We start from the raw sequence: 25143 nt of genomic DNA, 5'->3' as shown, positions 1-25143 counted from the left end.
TGGGTGCTGAGGTCTGCTGTTAGCCGTTGGTGGGGCCCGCGTCTGGGTGTGCTGCAGCGGGAGGAACCCAGGTCCCGGGCCGAGGCTGCCCCGGGAATGGTTTTAGTCAGCACAAACATGGCTGCGGCCCTGCGATCTGCGGGCGTCCTGCTCCGCGATCGGCGTAAGTGGGGCTGTCGCGGCCGCCGCCGAGGCGGGGACAGCGGGCAGCTGGCGCCGGGGTCCCCGGGCCTGGGAACTTCCAAGGAGCGGCGGCGGGCTGCGCAGGAAGCTGCCCGCGACGGGGCGAGGGGCGGAGAAGGGATCCGGAAAGGGGAGCTCCCCTGGGAGGGGCGAGAGTGGGGTACGTTGGTCCCCCGAGGACCCTGAGAGGCCGCGGAGGGGGGTCCCGGAGTCACATCGGTCAGCTGGGTGGCCGTGAGCAGTGGCTGAATTTCCCAGAGCCTTAGTTCTTATCTGTAAAATAAGAATAATGATAGTCTCAGGATTGTTGTGATTTTGGGAGGTAGAGTGTGTTAAGGGCCTGCCACAGAGACAGTACCGTTGGCATCATTATCCTCGTTATCACCATGGGCATCTACCCTGGGGTTCCCTCTCTGGTGGTGGAGGTCACGCTGTGCCCACTGCTGCCCTGGCCCCTGGCATCACCCGGTGCTCACTTGTCCTTGGCAGCAGGACCCACCTCGGGGCAGCTCAGGCTAGTATTTTCTAGAGATATTTGGAGAAGAAATAAGACCCATGGACAACCCCACACGTTTCTGATACAGACGTGAATGTAAGTTGTGTCCACAGGATGAGCAAACGGGACTCTGGTTCAGACACACCTGGCTAGGTCACTAACTCTGCAGCATTCCTGTGACCCCCTTGAGTGAGGCATTCACCCCAGCTTGAACTTTGCTAAACATAAAAGAAGGTAATACCTCATAGGCTTGCCGTGAAGATTAGCAGGATACAGGTAAAGCCTGTAGCACAGTCCCTGGCACACAGTAGATACATAGATAACCTCAAAATGTTCAGTTATTAGTATGTAAAAGGCTGCCACCTACTAAGATGCTTAATTTGTATATTTGAATGATGACTGGACACAGACCTGACTTATTTTTCTAAGAAGTTCCCTAATTCATCAATCTGTCACCTACTGAGAAGGAGTGGAGAGTCCACTCTGAACCTCCATATCTTATTACAGGTGCCTTTGTTGGGAAAATAATAAGGACCCAGTGTCCAATGACAATCAGGTCACTAAGGGCATTGGGAGACGAAAGACATTATCTTTTAAGAAAAGGAAGCACAGTGCCAGTACTGGGGCTGAAAGAAGTATCAAATTAGTCTTTTCTTTCACTGACCCTTCCTGTGGCAAAGAAAGTCTGACAGGCTCTAGAGTTGAGGTCATAAAACAATATGAGAAACTTTAAATGCTTTGTTGTCCAGGTTATAAGTAACCAAGTGGAAGGATTCAGAAACCACAGCAGAAGTAGATTTGAAGTTCAATTGAATTACAGACTCTGATTTTAGATGTAGTTATAATACTTTAATTATCTTGTTTTATATGAAGGGATTAACATCTGGGTTAGAAAAAATTGAGTAGTATTTCTGAAAATGAATTCTCAAAGTAGAAAAGCAAAGTTTTACACTCTTATGTTTTTTAGCATAGTACAGAATTAATAAGAAGCTCCCTAGTATATATGTATATAGTATATATGTATATTTTAGAAAGTTAATAGAATAAAGAATTATTGTTTCTTTGTGAAGTTTTCTTTCCAGATTTTTTACGTTAGGCGTATATGTCTTTTGTAATTGGAAAAAACAAATCTAGAATAATAAAAAAGAAAATCAATGTTTAAATTAATACATGAGAACATTCTGGCTCCATACTAGAAAAATAACAATTTTTTCTTAAATCCTCCCCTCGCCAAGTGTTTATTAATAGTTACAATACAGAACCTTATTTCTGTTAATTTTTAAAATGATACTCATGTTTATAAGGACCTTTTGAAATAATCTTCATCTCCTGTGTGATAGAAAAGGACTTTATTAGGTACTTGTGTATCTTGTTTTCTACCCTCCCACGTACCACCCCCAAGCATCCAAAATATTAAATAATTGTTTTGGAGAATCACTTGATACCCATGAACTTCTTAAGTCAAAGGTATACCTTTGAATGATTCACCTATTGGGTGTGTCCAGGAATTAATGAAGTTTTGTTTTCTTACATCATCTTTTCTGCATATCCCTTGGTTTTATAGCTTTTATTGTTTGTAGGCCTTCCAAAGGTAGACCAGTTGTCCATGCTAAGAGTAGGGTTAGAATTACCTGGTCTTAGTTCATAAGTGGGCAGATCCTTACTATTGAGTGTTCTTACTTCATGCATTGTGCCAGACACTGTTCTTGGGGCTGGACATAGATCTTTAAAAATTTTCCTAATCTTTACAACAGCCCTGCAAGTTTGGCCTTATCACTATTTTACAGATGAGAAAAGTGAGGCTTGGAGTAGCTCAGTGAGTTGCCCAATTACTGTCACACAGCTTGTTTGGTCCTATCTGGAATTTCTGCTCAGATCTCTCTAGCTCCAGAACACACACTCTACACCACACGATGGTGCCTGTGCCTTCGAATTTCTCTTAAGCTGTGAGCTGAGTGTATTCAGGAGTCTCATTTGGTTCTTTGAATAATTACTTTAAACTCCTTTAGCTAGATTAATACTAATCATTTGGTAGGAGATACTCTGTTTTTCTAGAGTCTTCAGATCATCAAGGGAGAGGAGTGTTTTAGAGAAGTCCTTGAGAGGTGGGTGTGTTAACCCTATGTCCTGAGCAGAAAGGATCCATCATTAGCAGCATCACCTTCTTTGAGAATTTATTTAACCTCAGAGAAGAGAATTTTGTAAGTAGAGGGCATGGCAATAGTTTTCGGCAGCTTGAAAAGCTACCAGCTCCCAAACTGTACTAAGCAATGCTAATGTACTGGTTGGAGACTCTAGTCTCATCCTTATTCCCCAACCCCGCCCCACCCCCTTTTAAAGTTTGCAGGAGGAAATCTTATTATATTACCAGCAGTCAAATTATGTAATGCCAAAGTTCTATTCTGATACCCCATGGAATCTGATATAACCTCATTTATATAAGGAATTGCAGACATCGCAGCTTGATTGAGAACCTGGTTAAATCTCATCGTGCAGTTCAGAATTGAACTTATCTGAAATAAGGAGATGTGTGTTGGTTTGAGACTTCATGTGAGCGGAATTGAAGTTCTTTACGTCAATCTTTGCACTTCCGTTTTGAGTTAAGGATTATTCAGCTCAAGCTCACGTAATTGGCTCTGTTGGGAATGTGCACAATCTGGATAGCTGGAAATCTAAGTGGCCTGGAAATATCATTCTCCTATATTTTATAGACCTGCTAGGTGATAAAAAAAAAAAAGAAAAAAATCAGAGAAGTTGTAGTCCCTATGCTCTAGACACTTAGCAAGGAAAATAATACTGGTACCAGTTATATGAGTCAGGCCCTGTGAAGAGTGCTTCACTGGTCTTATCTGCTGTAATCTTTACAAGGATCCAGATAGCAGGGTTTCCCCATTTTACACCTGGGGAAACTAATGCTCAGAAAGATTACAACGCAGCCCCAGTGACATTACTAGTAAGTGGCAGAACTGGATTCAGAGTCGGGTCCGTTGGTCCACAGCCCGGGTTCCTCACCAGAACACCTTTGACTTGTAAGTAGGAGGAGGGTAGGAGACTGATCTCAGGCTGGTTTCAGACCCGCTGGTTTGAGACTGGGGAAGGGAGGTTGTGTGTATACTGTGGGGCACGGTAGTAACTACTGTCCTGCATTGCCATCTTGAGTACCTACTGTGTGGTTTCAGTTTAATTTCACTCTGTGTTGTTTAAGGCTGAATACCCTTCATGCTATAACTGGGTATGGCCCATGGACTCCTCGATTCAGATAGGCTCTCCAGGCCCACAGCTAACTTTGTGGTGCCCAGGACAAGACCCGTATACAGCAAGCTAACAGACTGTGAATTCTGTTCTGTTCTGCTGTGCTGACAAATAGACCTTGCTAACGGCCTGGAACGGTGAACTCTTGAACTCTTCACAGTTCCGACAGAAATGCCGCGGCGTTGAGAAAGTTGCCTCGGGCGGGCAAACTTCCTTTCTTCTCTTCCCACTCCTGGCCTGCCCGGCATGGTGAAGAGTCTTGTGCATACTCCAGTGTGTATGTATGTTCAAGCTCCATTCTTGACCCAATGAACAGCCACCAGTTGGCTACCCTTCAGATCAAGAATTGCTTATACTGATGGTGCGATCTGCCATCAGGAGGATGGATGCAGGAAAGAGGCCTGCGCCAGACCCTGGAAGTGGAGCTTTTGGGGCAGGGAATTCTGAGGTCCTGGGTCCTGGGAGCCTGATCAGGAATGGGGGGGCATGGACTCTGGGGGTCCATGAATCCTTGGCCATGCAGATGGCATACCCCATGGGGCAGGGGGCAGTAGGAGGCGGACCAGAATCGGCCCTTGAAAGCAGATCACCTCCATCCCCCGGCCCGTGTCAGAGTCCAAGGGCAATTCTGGGGTTCTTAGTTCTGCTACCATATTGGAGAAGGCTAGGAGGCAGCTATGAGATCTGTGCAAGTGGTGGAAAACTGGCCCAGTTTCCACTCCTTCAATCAGTGGCTCTTGATCTTTTCTGCAGGCTCCTTACCTTTCATATGAGCAGTAATGCTGCCATCATAACATGCAGTGATCTCATGAGGGGTCATATCAAAAGCGGCGGCCAAGGCAGTGAGAGGGGGTGTGTGTGGCTTCTGAAAAGGCTCCATGCGAGTCCTGTAAGCCATCCTAGGGGACGCCATCCCACCCCCCTCAGAGAGGTCTTAAGAGCCTTCACCCACCTGCAGTGAAATGCTGGGGAAGTCACCTCTGCTGTAGCATCTCTTCAAATTTTAGATCCAGGAATTATGTTCTGAGGACCTCTTCAAAAGCAATTACTTTCCAGCTAGATTTCATGCTGCCACTTTAATTTTGTCACAGTGGTATATGGTGGCTCAAGGGCCTGTCAGCCACGGAGGTGCCAGTCGGGTGCAGCCACAGCAGCAGCCGCCACAGAAACAGCCCAACGTGCCAGAAGCCCCAGATCTCAAGTTCAGCCGGGGAACAGGTATGAATCTAATTTTAGGTACTAATAAGGATTTCTCTTTCTTGACACAAACACCGGTGGATACCAGCTACCTAGGAGGAGAGGTGTTGGGAAAACCCAGTATGTAAGGAGTGGTATGTTATTTTCTTGGCTTCCTTTCAATAGCTGTTAAACTTATAGATTTCACCCCCAATTAAGGCTTTAAAAGTGTTTTTGAATTTTGACAGATTTTTACATTTTCTATTAAAATTTTTTTCCCCAGCTTTATTGAGGTCTGGTTGACAAATAAAAATCCCACAGGGCTTTTGTTAAAGGACACAGAGTTGAGTACAAACAGTCTTCAAATCGTGTGGGAATTTAGTTTTGGAATATGTCCCATAACAGAAATTATGTGTATGCTGGAAATATGTTTATGAACCTAACATATTATACTTATGAAATACATCTCCTGTGCAGGAAAAGGAATAACTAATCCACCAAGAATTTCTGTAGTAAACTGTTAATGCAGTGAATATTATTGTAAATGACATAATGTGATTTACAGTTTATTAAAGAAACAATGTACGTTCCCTACCTCACCTCTGCTGTTTGCGGGTGGATGTCGGCAGGCATGGCGTTGCTACTGGGTGTCCTCTTCAATATCAGAGGCCACAGCTGTTTTCAAGTCTTCCTCTGGTACAGAGGCAACAGAAGACTGTAAGGGTCGCTTTTTAGATGAGTACACAGATAGGAGTAATGCACTTTAACACTGGGCAGAGAGAAAGTAGGTGTGAACTATTAACGCCTTGACCTTTCTGGTAGACCAGATGTTCCACGAGAGCTTTATAGCCTTGAAAATAGTCATATTTTGTGTTTGTTACTTTTCATTGTGTGATCCTGGGTATGATGATGGAGCACTTAGTGAACTGAGGTTTGATGGGGATAGGGCAGTAGGGTGGGGTCCCAAATCATCTCCTTTCGACTCTCTGGCCTCCTGAAAAACCACACGTGGGAAGGGAGACAGGAAGCACACACTGTCTCCATCCTGGGGGCATGCCCAGCAGGACGCCACTCCTCCTTGCCCCCCACGGCCCCTCTTTTCTCACCTCAGCCATAGTACAAAGTGCTTTAAGTATTTAGGGTTTGGGGTAAGTATTTGGTATAAACTGAAGAACTGATTGGATGTGGAACCCTGGGAGAAAAATTATTTCATGACCATGTTATCCTAGTGGCAAAAGTCAACAACATAAATCGCCTTAAGATTAAATTATTAAAATTGAATAAAAATCTAAAAACACTCCCAAATTCTAGTAAGTAACTTTATATCATATTTATACAAAAGAAATCAGTTCATTTTAGAAAATACAGACAGGAAAAAAAAATCACTGATAATCTCACTACCCAGTATTTTGTCTCTATACCTGTATCTATTAATATTTACTCAGCATATTTTATCAAAATGTGATACTACTACATATATTATTTTTATAACTTCCTCTTTTTATTTAATGTCTACCACATAACTATAAAAAGTCTACATAATTTTAATAGCCTAAGAGTATTTTATTAAATCTTAATTTATTTATCCAATCTCATGTTATGGGGCACATAGGTTATTTCTGGGTTTTAAATATTAGAGATGATGAAGTGGTGAGTGTCTTTGTGAGTCATTCTGATGCCAGATATGATGAAGGCCTTGTGCTGCTTAGTGCTCAGACTACTCTAGACAATACTACACTACAAATTTGTCCGCAAAGGGCTGAATGGTACATGTTTTCAGCCTTTGTGGGCCATTTGGTCTTGTTTGCTGCTATTCACCTCCCCCATCATAATGTGAGAGCAGCCACAGGTGATACGTAAACAAATGAGTGGAACTCTGTTCCAATAAAACGTTTTTTAAAAAAATTAACTTGGGTTTCCCTGGTGGCGCAGTGGTTGGGCGTCTGCCTGCCGATGCAGGGGACACGGGTTCGTGCCGCGGTCCGGGAAGATCCCACATGCCGCGGAGCGGCTGGGCCTGTGAGCCATGGCCACTGAGTCTGCGTGTCCGGAGCCTGTGCTCCGCAATGGGAGAGGCCACAACAGTGAAAGGCCCACATACCGCAAAAAAAAAAATTAACTTATTTTATTTATTTATTTTTGGCTGTGTTGGGTCTTTGTTGCTGTGCGTGGGCTTTCTCTAGTTGCAGTGAGCAGAGGCTACTCTTCGTTGCAATGTGTGTGCTTCTCATTGCAGTGGCTTCTCTTGTTGCAGAGCACGTGCTCTAGGCGCATGGGCTTCAGCAGCTGTGGCTCATGGGCTCTAGAGCGCAGGCTCAGTAGTTGTGGCACACGGGCTTCGTTGCCCCATGGCATGTGGGATCTTCCCAGACCAGGGCTCGAACCCGTGTGCCCTGCATTGGCAGGCAGATTCTTAACCACTGAGCCACCAGGGAAGCCCTGTTCCAATAAAACTTTATTTACAAAAGCAGGCAGGGGGTGTGTGGACAAATTTGGCCCATGGACTGGAGTTTGCCAAACCCTGTTCTAGAGGCAGCATAGATCCTCTGGCCAATTACATCTTGGAGATTTAATGAAGAGCTGGGATTTGTTTTTTTTATCTTGATGATGACTATATATAGTAGAATAGAATTAATCTGTTCCTTTGTTAATTGATGAGCTTAAGTTTTGGTTTGTCCAATTAATAGTTCAAAGGAAAAACCTCATATTTTGAGAGTGCAAGAATATAAATGGCCAAGTGTGGCCACCTTTTCAAATGAGAAGCTTTCAATATGTTTGCCGTATACGCTTTTACATTCAAACAAGGGGAACTTGACCATTCAGACCTTGGTGTCAGATGTTCTGTGTCTGGAGGGGAGAAGAGACAGTAACCTTTGACTAAAGCTTTGCAGTTCACATTCGGGAATAGAGGGATGTTGGACTCGGGCTTCCTAATGCCCCATTCCTCATGCACAACACAGTTTTGAATTAAGTGCAAGCGTATTTAGGTATTTTCAAATCGTGTGTTTCTTTCATGTATAAGATCAACATGGTTTGCAAAACATGGGTTTGCAGGGCAGAGGAACATCCCATTTAAAGCCACTCTTGTTCTGAGCTCAGGTGTTATAGACGAAAAACAGTTCTAAATCCCATTTGCACATTGATGCCCTCTGTGGCTTAGGTAAGTCTCTTAGCGTGGGGTTTCTTAACCAGTAATCTGTTAACTGGCAGCAATCCATGGAAAAATGCACTTAATTTATTGTGAGTCACAGCTTTTGAGGGTGAGACACAGAATCCCAGAACACCAGTGGCCTAAGTAGAAAGATTAAGGGAATATTACAATTTCACAATATAATGAATCTGGAATTTTCAGGTATCAAGAAAACAAAACACCAGTTTGTTAATTCATTGATAGGACTTCTGGCCCAAGGGGGTAGAAAAGTTATGGAACAACAACTTCAAAGTGGTTGCTTGCTTTAGTAACAAGAGATTAAACCCCTTTCCTCTAACACAGTGGTTCTAAACAGAGGGTGGGATGGGGGATCAATTTTGTCCCTGGGACATATTTGGCAATGTCTGGAGACATTTTTTGGTTGTCACAGCTGGGGTAGGGTGTGTGCTATTGCCATCTAGTAAGTAGAGGCCAAGGTTGCCGCTAAACCTCCTACAAAGCACAAGGCAGTCCCACAACAAAGGATTATCCAGCCCCCAATGTCAGCAGTGCTGAGGTCAAGAAACCCTGGCCTAAGACAATGATGTGAAAAGTGAACTTGGTTAATCTATATAATGGGGTCTAAATTAGAAAATCCCTGAGTTCATTGTAATGCAGCACTTCCCTTCCCCCAGGATTTGGTTCTTATTTTGAAAACTTAGGCTGAGAATTCAGATTTCTACTTCATCTACCTATACTATGTTTGATCAAGAAAATGGTTCCTACTTGTATAAATTTGACACACTCTGTTGCCTAAAATTATTGCCAAACATTATTAACATTTTTTAAAATTACAATTAAAATGTCATCATGATATCATTAGCTTTAGAACACTTTAAGAGCAATCTTCCAAACAAGACCCATCTCAGCAGGATTGCTGTAGTCACTGCATTAACTAGAGGTGGTCTTGACGTAGGAGATTTAGAAAGCAGACCGCTCAGCATTTGTAATAATGGTGTTTTAAATCAACACCAGGCTGCTTATTCCTCGACTGCTTTATCAAGAGTGAATGGAGAGGATACCCATACGATGGAATATTATTCAGCCATGAAAGAGAAGGAAGTACTGACTCATGCTATGATATGGATGAACCTTGCAAATTTTATGCTAAGTGAAAGAAACCAGACACAGAAGGCCACACATTATGATTCTATTTCTGTGAATAGGCAAATCCATAGGCCCAGAAAGTAGATTAGTGGTTGCCAGGGGTGAGGGAGAGGGAGAATGGGGAATGGCTGTAACGGATAAGTGGGGTTTTGGGGGCTGAGGAAAATGTTTAGGAATTAGATAGCTGTCATGGTTGCCTAACCTTGTGCATATATTAAAAACCACCAAATTGTACAGTTTAAAATGGCAGGTGTTATGGTATGTGAATTATATCTAAATGTTTACAGTGCACAAAAAGGAAAAAAAGGATGAGTGGAAGAAACACTCCTTGTCCTTTCTTTTCCCCACCGGCAGCCTCTTTCACTCCTGTCACATGGGGAAAGACAGGCCCGCAGTTCTCCACGCTCCCATCTCAGGCTTTGACCTCGTGGTTCCGACCAGAGTCATGGTCTTCTGGTGTCTCCCCAAAGCTCAGGGGAGACACTTGGTCCTGCTCTGGCTCCATCTTGCCCCCTGGCTGGTTTAGGAATAGAGAACTCATCCTGGCCTGGCTCACTTCGGCGGTGCAGGCCTCAGAGCTGCTCTGGATTTTATAAGTTTACATTTTCGCACCGTCCTTTTTTAAAAAAATTTCCCAGAAGCTGCTTGACTTTCTTTTTGTTTCCTTTTGCTCATCCAGTGGTTGATTCTTTAGCTTGGGACTAATTTGAATAATTCAGAACAGTGTTTTACAGGAAGTACCTAAGTAGTGGGTTTTAGGGGAAGGATGGCGTGGTGAGTGTAAAGTGAGAAATGTAGTTTGTCACAGCAGGGGACACTGAACAGGAGTAGAGGCAGGCTCTGGAGAAGGAAGCAGAGTAGCAAGAAATAATTTAAGCCATTAATAATTTAATAATTAACTAAAGAGAAGGGAGTAAATAAGGGTGTGAGAGATGGGCTGGTGGTTTACTGGGGAGGTTTAAAATTATAGGGAAACCCACGGCTCCTCTGTGTAGAACAGAACCTACTGTTTGTGCCAGCTTATGCTGAATAAGTACATTATGCACTAATTCTCAAAATAACTTTTTTTTTTTTTTTTGCGGTACGCGGACCTCTCACTGTTGTGGCCTCTCCCGTTGCGGAGCACAGGCTCCGGACGTGCAGGCTCAGCGGCCATGGCTCACGGGCCCAGCCGCTCTGGCATGTGGGACCTTCCCTGACCGGGGCACGAACCCGTGTCCCCTGCATCGGCAGGTGGACTCTCAACCACTGTGCCACCAGGGAAGCCCTCAAAATAACTTTTTGAGGTAATTGGTGGACTCTCTATTTTACAGATGAGGAAACTTAAGCTTGGAGAGATCAGGCAACCTGTGTAGGCACGAGGCAGTCATATGAACAAGTGTTTCCGCCTCAGGACAATTTTAGGTTTACACCTTGACCCTCAGTCCCCAATGAATGGGATCTTTGGTCAGGGCTGACAGTTTAATAGAGGAATATTTGGAGCCCAGGGAAAGTCCAGGGACAGGCATGGAGCCAGGAGGTGAAAGTCAGAGTCTGAGCTTGGACCTTGGACTGTGCAGAGCTGGAGGCCTCATGTGTTCACTGTGACGGCAGTGAAGAGATCTGTAGCTTTTCATCTTTGCATTGAACAGATTAGATGAGAGTTTGCTAGAAGAAACAAAATTCTACCCTAGAAGTGTTACAAATCAACTGTTGCCTTTTGATTTACGTAGGAAGCCGAAAACTGGAATATTAATGCTGAACATGGGAGGCCCTGAAACCGTTGGAGAAGTTCACGACTTCCTCCTGAGGCTCTTCTTGGATCGAGACCTCATGACACTTCCTGTTCAAAAGTAAGATACATGTAAATGCCTATACTTATCCATAACCTGTGCAGTGCATTTTGCCTTCCATGTGTCTCAGTTCTGTAGTTAAAAAATAAATAAATAAATGGTTTTAGCACACATCTGGTAGTGCTAGAGCAGCATTATTATTTTCTATTAGTTATGAGAAGGCTATGATGTAAGAAGAATTGTAGGGGAGAGAGAAAGCAAGTTAGAGAGGATTCCCCTTGGGCCGTTTCCTCCCCAGAGCTCTGGAAATTGCAGCGGTCTGGACACAGCTGAAAGAGCTTTAAAGATGTGTTTGTACTTTGTACTTAACTGTCTAACACTCAGGGAAGCAGTGAGTATTATTCATTCGTGCTGTGAAACTGAGTTCTTGCTGTCCTTCCCTTCCTTTCATTCTTCCTTCCCTCCTTTCTCTTCTTCTTTCTTTCTTTATTTTTTTTGAGGTATGATTGATATTTGTTGTATATTTTGATGTATATGACTGAGTTTCACAATATCTTTTTTTAAAAATTGGAGTATAATTGCTTTACAATGTTGTGTTAGTTTCTGCTGCACAGTGAAGTGAGTCAGCTATATGCATACACATATCCCCTCCCTCTTGGACCTCCCTCCCACCCCCCTCCCCTATCCCACCCATCTAGGTCATCACAGAGCACCCAGCATAGGTTTTTTTTAAAAAAAAAATTTATATATGCATATGATAAAAAATTGCAAATAGTTAATAAGTGTTTATAGTAAAAAGCAGGTGTTTCTTTCCCCTTGGACTCCAGCCTCCCACTTACCCACCCCGGAGGTAAGCACTGTTAGGTCCAGAAATAGTCCAGGCACATCCAGGTGTATATATACATGCACACACACACACACACACACACACACACACCCCTTTTTTTACACAAACGTGAATGTACTTATGTACATCATTTGGCACTTTGCTATTTATTTTTTGAAACTTAATTTTTCTTGGAGATTATTCCATAACAGATTATATAGATCTGGCTCATTCTGTTTTCATGACTGTATGGAATTGCACTGTATGGTCATACCTTAATTTATTTAACCAGTGCCTCACTGACAGACACTTAGATTGTTTTCAGTGTTACAATGAACATTCTTGTGCATACGTCTTTGCTCACGTGGGCAAGTCTATCATAGGATTAACATGCATTTTCTTAAATAAGAGGGCTGCACGCTGCCTAATGTCTTGTATGTCCTAGCTCCTATTAGGTGCAGGATCCAGAGGTGGTAAGTTAGCAGCTAGCACACAGCCACGTGCTCTGCACAGGTGTCTGGGCTCCTGAATCTTCAGGGCCTGCTGCTAGAACAGCTTGTAGGGCAGGGTGGATACTCCTCAGAGACTGTCTGGTTCTCTCTAATCTGGGCCGAAAGAGCAGGCTGGTGTCAATGACCTCGAGCTTCTGTTTTTAAAGGCTTGATCTTAATAGGCTCTTCTTAAAATTTTGCTTATCTTATTTTTCTTTTTTAATTGAGTAGAAAATGTTTCTGAGGTTGCTTAGCTGGAATAAAATGATTTCAATGTTCAATGATTTAGTAAGCTGGGACCATTCATTGCCAAACGCCGAACCCCCAAAATTCAGGAGCAGTACCGCAGGATTGGAGGCGGATCCCCCATCAAGATGTGGACTTCTAAGCAAGGGGAAGGCATGGTGAAGCTGCTGGATGAGTTGTCCCCGCACACAGGTATGGTGTTTCTCAACTCACATCTCACTAGGTTTGTTCTTTCAAAGTATAGTTACGAAATTCACAACACTGTTGGAAGCCAAATGCAGTTCTGGGTACCAGCAGCTCTCGATTTGCAGGGGTTCCTACATGATGCCCGGCCACTGAACTCAGTTCTTGTGGCACTTTCCTTTGTCCCCAGATGTATGCCTTTTCTATTACTTCCTTATGTTACAAATAAAAAAGCTAAAGTTTTGGAACATTAGTCTCAAAAGGAAGTTGGAGGTGTGTGTTAAATTGAGCTGGATTATAAAGGAAGAGGCTACCTACCATGAAAAAAACGATGCATACATCATCGTCCTGGAAAGAAATCTTTAGGAAATAGGTTGAGGCTGCTGCTATTGTTGTTTCTTTCTGTGTGGATGACTAATTTGATCAGCATTTAGAACAGAATTAGCTACCTGCTACCGCAGCCATGAGGCTCTAAGCAACTTTCAGCACCCGCTTTCAGCTCTTGGCAATACCATGATCATGAGTCATTTAAGTGGCTCATTGTGCATGGCACTAAAAAGAGGATTGCACACATCTGGTGACTGTTCTCTGAGCGCCTCTAACGCAAATTATAATGTGCAGAATGAAACATTAACTACACAAAGGACTCTAAGTGCCGTATTTAATTGCATTCAAGACACCATTGATTGCAGGACGCACCACTGTTTGTTTGTTTTTTTTTTTTTTTGCGGTACGCGGGCCTCTCACTGTTGTGGCCTTTCCCGTTGCGGAGCACAGGCTCCGGATGCGCAGGCTCAGCGGCCATGGCTCACGGGCCCAGCTGCTCCTCGGAATGTGGGATCATCCTGGACCGGGGCACAAACCCGTGTCCCCTGCATCGGCAGGCGGACTCTCAACCACTGCGCCACCAGGGAAGCTCACACCATTGTTTTTATATGATACGAAGACACAAGACCTCTGTCAGTTAATTTTAAGATGGTGTCTGTTGTAGACCAATATAAGGTGTTAAAACAAATACTGTGCATCTTAGGACACATGAAATGTGTTCATTGCAGACAGTTTAGGGCTCAGGATCAGGACAGTGTGACACAGTGGGGACCTTCACGGAGAGCAGCCCCGCTAGGCAGGACCAAAAGCGTTTCATTGAGCATCAGCTCGAGTTGCTCTCAGAATCCACTGTTTGTGTCACACACGGGACAAAGGGCTCCAGCCCTCGGCAGAGCATCTATCTCACTTGGAAAATTGTTCAATTGTGATTTTGAATATTAGGTTTGCTCCCTGCCTTCCCTTGTGGCTTCAGGGCATTTCTTATACAGCTCAGCCACATGGGACGCAGTGTATCTTTTAAAATGTCGGGTGAGGGACTCTTGGCTGACCTCACCTCTCACCTACCTGATGGAGAACAAACTCTCTAGTCATGAACCGCTTATCACGATAAAATGTTTAGCGTGAACCAGATCTGCAGTTGCTATGCTGTCTTCGGTGGACGAAGGCGGCGGAAAGATGCCATTTTTCCTGTTGACGTCTTAATCTAGCACCCGTCACCATAAAAGCCCTAGTAGAGCTGTCAGCCTTGAAAAAGGAGTACAGATGCATCCTTCTTTCTCTGTGGTGAGACTGCTGGCTTGTCCAGACCAGACAGTCCAGCAGTGGCCTCTGCCTCCCTGGTTGGTCTGGAAAGAGTCCCATGGAATGACCTGGATGTACAGCAGTGTCCCACTCGCTATCAGATACCTGGTGTTGATGACCCTAGGGCATATCACCAGCCTCTGTGGCCCACGCTGGGACCCTCTGAGGCAGGCAAGTTCAATTCTGCCTTCCTCCTGCGTGGTAGGTGACCACCTCATCATTTAAGCAAGCCTGCTTTGGGGGTGTTTAATGTGGCCCAAGACCACCCACGCATTCATTCATCAGTGGCCTACTGAGTGCCCTGCGCTGGTCAGTGCTGCTACTCAAAGTTGAAAAACATGGTTTCTACTTACAAGAAGCTTCTAGTCTAGTGGGGCCTTGCTGCTGCAGGCCAGTCTGCTCCAGGGGCAGAGAGAAAAATCCTTTGAAGACTTATTGGAGGGATACCCTACAAAACGAGTATAGCAGCTGATGATCACACGGAGTGTGGATATAGGAAACAGGAAACAGTCTCAGAGTTTAGCAGGTTCTTTGGGGGAACTTTGCATTGAAGAGCAAGAAGATTACCAGATGTGGCTCTCGGGCCCCCTCGGGGCTCGCCCAGGTTACCCAGAAAGAAGTTTCTTGTTCTGCTGTTCATGCCTCGCTGAGTGGACCTGAAGCTCGGCAGTGAGGCCCCCGCTGCCACTGGGTGGGGCTAGCACTGGGTTCCCTCCCTCCCTCACCCCTTCCTGCTGCTTCTCCTTCCTGCTTTCAGGTTTCCTTTCTTTCTTTCTTTCTTTTTTTTTTAAACATCTTTATTGGAGTATAATTGCTTTACAGTGGTGTGTTAGTTTCTGCTTTATAACAAAGTGAATCAGCTATACAGAACACTCTATGACATACATCACAGCAAGATCCATTTTGACCCACCTCCTAGAGAAACGGAAATAAAAACAAAAATAAACAAATGGGACCTAATGAAACTTCAAAGTTTTTGCACAGCAAAGGAAAACATAAACAAGACCAAAAGACAACCCTCAGAATGGGAGAAAATATTTGCAAATGAAGAAACTGATGAAGGATTAATCTCCAAAATTTAGCTCAAGCAGCTCAATATGAAAAAGCAAACAACCCAATCCAAAAATGGACAGAAGACCTAAATAGATATTTCTCCAAAGAAGATACACAGATTGCCAACAAACACATGAAAGGATGCGCAACATCACTAATCATTAGAGAAATGCAAATCAAAACTACAGTGAGGTATCACCTCACACCAGCCAGAATGGCCATCATCGAGTTTCCTTTCTAGTCATCTCTTTCTCATTCCTCCTCCCTTCTTATACTTTTTTTCCTACAAAATTATAAAGTTTACTTTTGAACTGTGTCTATTTGTTTACGTGTATTTGGAAAAGTTCTCTTTAGTCAAAAAAAAAAAAAAAGTGATGATTACAACCAGATAAAAATGTTTCAGACTCTCATTTTTGGGGCAAGTAGTTGTTGCTTGGTGGCCGGTATAGATATTTTGAGACTTGCACAGGCTCTGCATAGAATTACTATTGACTAGTTATAGTGCGTTACATGAGGGAATGTGACTTGGAGTTGGTTTCATGTAGTAATACTGCATTGCAGTCATTTAGTGGACACAGAGGGAAATAGATGCGAAGTGCAATCATTGCACTTCATGAAAAGTCTAAATCTAAAATACATTTTAAAAATTATAGTTTAGTTATATATGGCTGCTTTTAATGAAGCTCTAAGTAAATGCTACTCAGTAAAATAATTTCGTTCTTTATTGGATGCAAAATGGGTTCACTTCAGATGGAGCTGGCTTCCCCATCCCTGCTTGTATGACGTCAGGCAAATAACTTACCCGACTAAGCCTCATCTTGAAAATGGGGATGATAACAGAACCCAACTCGTAGGATCACTGTGAAAATGAAATAAGATAATCCTGAAAGGCATTAGCACGGTGCAGCGTACATGATAAAAATTCAGGAAATGTGAGCTTTTATTATTCACCATTGGCATAGGGTTCATGATCTGATACAAATTACAAAGCATTATAATAACTTCACACCGTTCTCTCAAAGAATCATGTACGAATCAGACATTTGAACTATTGCATGTGCTAAATGAATGGACTGGAGATTAATGAAGTTTTACTGTTTAAAAAATGGCTTTTCTATTTGTTCCTTTTTTTACTTCTTTGTAGTTCTCACCCAGGAGTGTTCACCGAGCAGCTGCTCTGAGGGTGGACGGGGCTGGGCCATCGAGTCCTGTGTTTGGCGCTCACTCTGGCCAGATGGGCTGCCCACCAGACGTGGTGCTAGATGACACCCAGGAGACTCCTTCCTCTCCCCGCGCTCCTGCGGGAGGAGCCAGGAGCCTCCGTGCATGCTTGTTAGCTCCTCAGGATAGACCCAGCTGGAGACAGTGCGTTGTCACTTTTTCTAAAATATGTTTTTGCAGGCCATCTTGAATTGGACCGTTTAGAAAGCATTATCTGTTCTTTCCAGAGTATTTTATCTGTCTCACTTCCAGATATGGTCACCGCCCTGCCTTTATCTGTGAGGGAGGCCTCTCCACCTCTCTTAGTCCGTAACATTTGAGGAACTCCCAGACCCCAGGCATTTAGGCTACAACTTTCAACTACCGGGCAGCTGAAAAGATAACGGGAGAAGCTGGTTGACCCACAGCATTCAGGGGACCTTACTGTGTCAATCTGATCACTGGATTGTCTCAAGATAGATTAGAAAGCAAATTCCACTTCAGCCTCAGCTCAGAGCACCAAGAGCTCCTGAAAAATGGACTTGATGATATTGTGATAGTTGGCAGTTTTAGCACGAACCACGTAATCTTTGAACAATCGGTCATTTGGAGTTTGCTTACAGGGCCGTGCCCTCTGGGGTGTTTTAACTGCAGGTCGTCCTATTTTATGCAAGAGACCAAAGAATTGGTAGCCTAGAAGGGACAGGCAGCTGAGAATGATTTCATTTGTATCCCTTCCTTCTTCCCTTTCTAGTTCCCAACTGGAGAATATTGAATCAGACTGTCCTTCCCCTGCACAGACATGCTTCTCTTCCCCTATTGATATTCTGCTTCTGTTCTTGGCAGCATGCTCCATTGATTCAGTCCCCTGGGTCAAGTTTCTGAGGAATGTTTTCTATATCTATATCTATATATAGCACACACATATATACATATGTATAAAATATACACACATATGTATACACACACTCACAGAGAGAGAGACACACATATGCAATAAATGTATTATCTTTTTCTTCACTTCAACCTAAATGTTTCATGTGGCAAGTTAGTGTCATGTTCTTAGTTGCAGCCCTGGCTTATGCCTGGACAGTAATGTCTTCTCAGGTTTACTATTACTTAATGTTTATGTAGTGTATTTTCAACTTCATCCCTGAGTATAAGTTGAGTGTAATCCTATGAAAAGACAAGGAAATAAAACTGGGTAACTTTAGGAAACTTTCAGTTTTATGATTTTATAAATGCCTAAGAAATTGGTTGAGGATGCTTTTAAAATACAGGAGGATATTGGTAAAGTGATAGGAGAAGGAACGCAAAGATGTGCCCTGACTTGGGCCATTTAGGTGCCAGAATAATGATTTTTTAAATCCCACTTGGCGCCTCCAACTTAAGCATTGTTGTTGGTTTGTTCGTTGATTTGGTTTTCATATAAGTGAGGAGAATCATTGGAATCATTTGTTATTAGTGCACTTTTATCGAGTATCCCAGAGCTTTTATATAAACTAGGTGGCCTGGGGTCTGAGGGAACAGAAGGAGGGGACCTGGGTGTTGGAAGAGGCTGGGGGTGAGGCATGGAAGGAGCACAGGCTTTGGGGTGGGGAGACCCACGTTGCAATCTCATCTCAACCATCTGCTAGTTGTGACCTTGGGCAAGTTCATTAACCTTTGAGAGTCGGTTTCCTCATCTGAAAAATGGGGTTTAGATGAGAAAAAAAAAAAAGCACAATGTCTCCCATGGTATCTGGTACATAGGAGGAGGTTATACTTTAAGGATAAATGCTCTCTGCTCTTGAGTCTCTCTTACCTCAGCCAAGAGCAGAGAATAAGGCCCAGAAGCTTGAGTTTTAAAAACCATATGCTAAATAAAGGTGTGTGTGTGAGAGGGGAGGTTGAACACAGAAAATAGTGATTAAAAATCCATATACTAGCAGAAGACTGGCTAAGATCCAAGGACTCTTCTAAACTCGCTCATGTTATCAGCATCATAGGAAATTAGGTTAAGTGTCTTTGTTCTGGACACTGCATTCTGTTTGGAATCTATATCAAGATGAATGCTGTCTCCACACATGCTTCCTAATAGCCCCTCACAAATACTACATCGGATTCCGGTATGTCCACCCGTTAACAGAAGAAGCAGTTGAAGAGATGGAGAGAGATGGGCTGGAGAGGGCGATTGCTTTCACACAGTATCCACAGTACAGCTGCTCTACCACAGGTAAGGCTTCTCTCTGACAGTGGGAGGGTAGATCTGGCCCTGGCAAAAATAACCAGGGAACCTGAGCGCGGAAGGAAACGATAAATCATTTTCGATTTGAATGGCAGGTCCAGTCTGTCTGTGTTAAACACGAGAGTTCAGGTCAGTCCGTTGGAAATCTCATGGTTCATCTGTTCCTTGAGTCATTAGCCAGTTGACTGAGAATTACAAATGGTGGGTGAAAGGCGGTGGCTTCCAGTGTTCAGTGCTTTAATGCAGCTGTATAATGGATCAGTAATGAACCTTAAGCCACTTTCTATGTTTGTGTAATAACCCTTATTTTTATGGCTACCCTAATATTCTTATTAATATAGCAAAGTGGATAGCTGTTTCCATTTTGCCAGCAGAGATGTCCATGTAACATTGGAAATATTGGTATGTATTTTGGTTATGCTTTGGTTATGGGTTGGTTCCTGCTTAAACCAAAACCCAGTTTAGGGTTTCCTTTGCAAACTTCTCTCAGTGTTCTAGACTTTGGGAAATGTTACTAGGTGTTGTTTCCTATATATTTAATTGGAGCTGGAGAATAATCTGTTTTGCCCATCTCTGTATCATGAGGTATAGGTGAATCTTCTACTGTCGCCCACAGATACATTTGTTTACATCCTTTCTCAAGGCTTGCGGTCAGCACATTTTTACTCCCAAACTGCTTTTGGACATTAGTGCATATTATTTCTATAACTATAAGGAGAAAACAAAAGGCTACTGGAAGAAATCTTGGAAGCCTGGTGTGTGCCTTAAATGTTTATTCAGAGCACCTGTGACAATGTCTGAGTTCTCAGACACCCTCAAGAGTTTGAATTGTGATTTCTTTTGGACATGTACCTCGATAACTTTTAAATGTCTGGTAACGTTATTGGAGAATAAATCAGATTTTATAAATTTCTAAACGATACTTTGGCCGGGCTTTCAAAAATATAACTCAGCATGTAAATGTCCGCTCTCAAAATTAAACAAGAAGATGGTTATTTATATGACAAAGGGTTGACTAGGGTTTCACTTCACAGCTGGCTCTAGCAGTGTGTTTAAAACAGTAGTGTCTGCAGCTTTTCCCTAGTACCTCTGGTGTTAGGGCAGGTACATCCCTACTTCAGAGATGTGAAAGCCTTTGGGAAGCATGTGCATTCTTTGAGGCCACTAGAGTGTCATTCATCTGTTGTTTTATTTAGGCACATATTGTGGCAGCGCCGGTATATTCTATGTATCAATCACTTTTTTTAATCATGCAATTTTTTTAGTTATGCTTTTCCCTTAATGACTACTTTTGATAGTTCATTGCATGTTTCTGAGTGATTCAGAAGACCTGCTGTGGCTTCCTGAAGTCCTTCTGTACATCTGAAGATGCTATTCACCTGTGAAATGTGGTTTGCAATGTGAAGATGGTGGTGACTACTTTGTGATTTCTGGAGAGATGGTTTTTGAACCTGGAATGGACTCAATTTGGATTTATCTGACTCATTGTATTCTGCTCAGAGAAATGGAACTCCATTTATTTTCTTGAAAATTGAGTCTTAGCCTGAGAGTACATGTGATTTAAATATGGCTTTGTCCTGGCTAGCATTTTAATTTGGAGACCTAACTGATGAATAGCTCTCATGGAGAAACCAGTGGTGTTGGGAAGCGTGGCAGTGTTTTGGAGCATTTGCCCCGTGTGAAGATTGAGGAGGAGGCCCCCTGTCAGGGTTAGTTTCCTAGGATTAAGGCTTGGATCCAGTGCCAGCTCCTCTAGGCCAGGAAAAAAATTGCACTGGGTTGGCACCATCTGCTTTCCCTTAGTCTTTGAATTTTCATGATTTCCATCTCTTGCTTAGAAATACAAATTTTGTTAGATTACCTGTAAGGATTTGGTATTCATTTAACTTATTCTAGGGAATGATGATAATTTTATAAAGCAGGTAAAAACAGAGAATGCGCTTAGAAACCTTAATAAGCTGATCTTCTTATCAAACAAGCCATCAAAAAGGATGGTTATAAAGCTTTTATTGTAACGTGGAAAATATTCATCTCATAATACTAAGTAAAAATGCCCTAAATACTCAGGATACAAAACTGCACATGTCCTAAAAGTATAACTTTGTAAAACAAAACAGCTGTAAAGAAAAATAATTGGAAAGACCTACCTTAGAATAAAACAATGACTGTATTAGCATGCTGGGGTCATGGCCAGTTTCTTTTTTGCTTTCTTTCCCACCCCCTACATTTTCTGTAAATGGGGTTGATTACCTTCATAATGGGAAAAAAATTTAACATGCTTTCAATTGTAAGACTTGGTCCTTGCAAATAATGACTGCTTGTATTTCATAAATCCGCTGCCATTGTGCTTCTCTAGAGAAGTGGCCTCAATACTCTTTGAAAGGCCATTGAAATTGATTGCTTTTTAGTGATCTTCATTTGCAGGGTAGTTAAATCTATATGCATTTTAGAGTATTGAAGTGATTGTAATTAGACTGATTCAGTGCAGAAGACTTACCTATTTTGAACTTATAATTACTGCCTTTACTAGTCTGTTTTTTATTTTCACCATAGCCCACATGCGTGTACTAAGTGGCTCCTGTCTATTTCAGGCAGCAGCTTAAATGCCATTTACAGATACTATAATGAAGTGGGCAAGAAGCCCACGATGAAGTGGAGCACGATTGACAGGTGGCCCACACACCCCCTCCTCATTCAGGTAAGTCAGACACTGCCAGCTGCGTCTGTCACCCCAGCTTCTGGTGTGAGTCAGGTTCTTGTCCCTGCCTGGTTTGTGGGTGTCCCAAGTCTTACTGTTCTCTTACTTAAATTGTGTGCTGGGGATTTAAAAAAGGTATCAGAGTCTTGATTTATTATGACAGGAGGAAATAAATTTAAAGATTAAAGGGTAAACTCTTTTCTTTCTTCAGATTAATAGTATTAGTTACAGACCATGGCAGAATTATGTTTTGAGTTTTGTGTTTCACAGTGACCAAAAGAACGTTAAAGATTATGCGAGAAAAAAAAAAGATTATGCAAGTTGTTTCATTTAACCTCCATTCATAGACTGAACAGCTGACAAATAGATCCTCTATTTTCTAAGTCCTTTAAAATATCAAAAGATCAAAAAATTTTAAAGGTAATATATCTACATGTTCTGAGATAGAATAAATTTAACATTTCAATTGAGAAAGTTTCATATATTAAAAGAAATTTCAAATTTCTCCTACATAGTTTATATTTATAATATTTATAGTAATAGATGTTTGATTTTAGGAGAATCAGTTAAAGCTACAATTCTAAAGTTTTGAATTCGTGTTATTATGTACTTTTTCGCCCTTTGAATAGGGGAGTACTACTGGTTATTGTCCTTGATCAAACAGATATTATTTTGTTCTGTTGGCGGAAGTTTCTACCTTCGAGTTAGTTTAGGTAGAAGAAATACTAAGTGATGTGGATTTCATCCGTTTGTTTTTTCATTCCTCGGACCGTCTCTGGCAAAATACCAGCTTAACACTTTTTTGAAGCCTGGAGTAACTTAAAATCGATAACCACTAGATGGTGGTAGACATCGTTGAAAGCAGCCGGCTCGCCCCTGAGCAGACGGTGTTTTCCTTAGGCCTGTAGGTGCTGTCAAGGGTTAACGCTTAGGTTGAAATCCAGTTTTAAGTAAAAAGTGCGAAGTGAAAAGGAGGCACCTTCCCTCAGGGATGGGTGTAGTTTTGGTCTCAGTGTGGTGTCCTCCCCCCCACCTCCCTCCCAGTTTGCTCTTTGCTGGGTCCAGTCCGGACCGCCTGAGCCCCAGCCTGGCCTGCCTGTTCTGCTCTTGGAGGCCTGTGATTGTAAACGAGGGGGGTTTCAGGTTAGCACTGACATGTGGCCGCAGAGAAGCGAGGGATCTGCACAGCATCTGCCTGCCCTAATTGAGGGAGTAATTAGATTTGCATTAAAATTCAGTCCTTTGAAAAGGGGGGAAGCAGAAAGATGGAAAGGTCTCTTCACTGAGGAAGTCTCCCTTCATAAAATGAAAGGGAATTTTAGAGGCATTTATCTGCCCTCCTATATGGTGTGATTGAGGGCTCTGAGGGCCGCCTGCTTCTTTCATCCTGCAGAGGGATTGCGCGTAGAAAATACCGCAGATGGATTTTAGATGATTTCAGGAACACTTCTGCTCCCCCACGGCTCCTCAGTTTTGATGAAGGCTGAGTCTGTTGTAAGCTGTAACAAATTGTGTTTCTACTTGCAGTTATGCAAGATGATAAAAGGAAAAAATACTACTAAAATTTTGAGGAAACAAAAATTTATGGTTAGATTTTATTAGTATTATGACAAGTACGTGAGGAGATTTGATATCTAGTGGAAATAGAAAAAAAACCCAACTAAACAAAAACTAAAAGTAAAAACTGAAACTAAAAATTTTGTGTTTAGTCTACATTTCTGTCAATACATATTGTAGGTAGTAATTACTCAAAATAGTCATTTTACTACTGTATCTAGCTGTTGGAATATTTGGTGTAAATGTATGTTCCAGGCTCCTACTTAAACTTTGCATTGGGCCTCCTTATCTAGGCTTTTGTACAGTCTTTTCTGAGCATCCTTAGTCTCCAAACACTGCAGAGACCACCAGAAAATATTGCTTTTGTCTGTATCTAATCCTATCCCATTGACTCTATAGGTAAATTATAAATTTTGAAAAGGGAGCTAACTCTCAAGGCACCGTTTTGTGCCTTAGAGCATTAATTTGTCAAATTTTTTGGGTTCTGGAAAGATTAATACTATCCCAATATTTATTAGGGAATAATTTGCTCATCCTATAGTATTAACCACTGATATATCAAAATGCCAACAAGTACACATTTACATGGTTCTGGTAAATTGTCCTTTATCATTTTTTTAAATAATGCTTTAAAAGCCTTTTTATTTGGAAATAATTTCAAGCATTGGAAAAGTTACAAGGCTAAGAATAGTATATAAGGAACTCTCATCTCTTTGTTTAGATTCACATATTAATAACATTTATCCCACCTGCTTTATCATTTGCATGCTCTGTGTGTGTGTATGCATATGTATGTGTGTCTATGTATACATAATTTTTTTCCTGAACCTTTTGAGAATAAGTTATATATATATATATATACACACACACACACACACACACACACACAGACTTATAAAACCACCCTTTACACCTAAACAGCAGGCATATTCTTTTCCATAACAATGATACAATATTCAACTTCAGCAAATTTAACATTGATACTTAAATCTATCTAATCTACATTCATATTCCAATTTTGTCAATTGACCCATTAATGTCCTTTGTAGCATTTGCTTTATAAGTTAAATGACAGAGTGATTAAAGAGTGGGATAAAAGAAAGCCTCTTCAGATCTGGTACTTCAGCACCTATTGTTGTGACTGGGGGACGTGCCAACTAAGGAAGGGAATTAACTGGTCTGGTGGAGAGAGATGTGAGGAGGAAGGGGGCTGCGTTCTAGCCCAGGTTCCGCAGATGCCATGCGGCTGAGCGGGCTGAACGGGCCCCCCAGTCAGCCTCAGCTCCCCCCTCTGTGGATTTAACGAGAGTTGTACAACCTCTCTCATCTGTCGTTATAAAGGTTGTCATGAAGATTGACTCAGTGAGGAAAAGGTCGTAAAAATAGAATCATATTTTCTTATTCCTCTGTTATTTCTGTCTAATGTACCTTAATGTGATATGCCTGAAAGCCCAGCTAAGGGAGATTTAGTAAGACCCTATAAGCTGTTTTCCTGCTAGCCGAGCAAACGGGAGGTCTTAAAACAACTTCTCCTTCCCATCTGTGTTTCCCTTCCATCTGGAAGTGTGCCCTGTGCCTCCCAAGGGGAAGCATCCAGAGCGTTCGTTTTCAGTGAGCCATTAGTGAGCTTTAGAAGTTTCCCATCAAATTCCCCAGGCCCCTGAAACCGTTATGAGCCATTTTGATGATGAACCAAAGCAAGAGAGACTGTACAGTTTGCAGTTTTTTTTACAAAGACAGTTCTGATGTTTGAGGGCTTCTCTGAGAGTTTTGGTGTCGCTCTCATTTTAAAAATATTTTCTTTTCCTTCCACGTCTTTCCTCCCACTCCCTCCTCATCCCCCTTTCTTGGTGTTCC

General features: G+C 42.4%; 1 protein-coding gene across 1 annotated transcript in view; it reads left to right on the top strand.

Moving 5' to 3' along the window:
- The window catches only part of FECH (ferrochelatase), a 38261-nt gene continuing 13118 nt past the window's right edge, over positions 1-25143 (top strand). The window contains exons 1-6 of the mRNA XM_060119189.1: positions 1-163; positions 5023-5149; positions 11117-11236; positions 12783-12931; positions 18885-19019; positions 21623-21729. Coding sequence (XP_059975172.1) covers positions 97-163; positions 5023-5149; positions 11117-11236; positions 12783-12931; positions 18885-19019; positions 21623-21729 — 705 coding nt within the window. The 5' untranslated portion in view covers positions 1-96. The remainder of the gene's footprint in view (positions 164-5022; positions 5150-11116; positions 11237-12782; positions 12932-18884; positions 19020-21622; positions 21730-25143) is intronic.

The sequence above is a fragment of the Mesoplodon densirostris genome, chromosome 15 (genome assembly GCF_025265405.1).
Source record: "Mesoplodon densirostris isolate mMesDen1 chromosome 15, mMesDen1 primary haplotype, whole genome shotgun sequence".
NCBI lineage: Eukaryota > Metazoa > Chordata > Mammalia > Artiodactyla > Ziphiidae > Mesoplodon > Mesoplodon densirostris.
The sequence above is the reverse complement of the archived record's forward strand: the minus strand, read 5'-3'. Positions and strand labels throughout refer to the sequence as shown.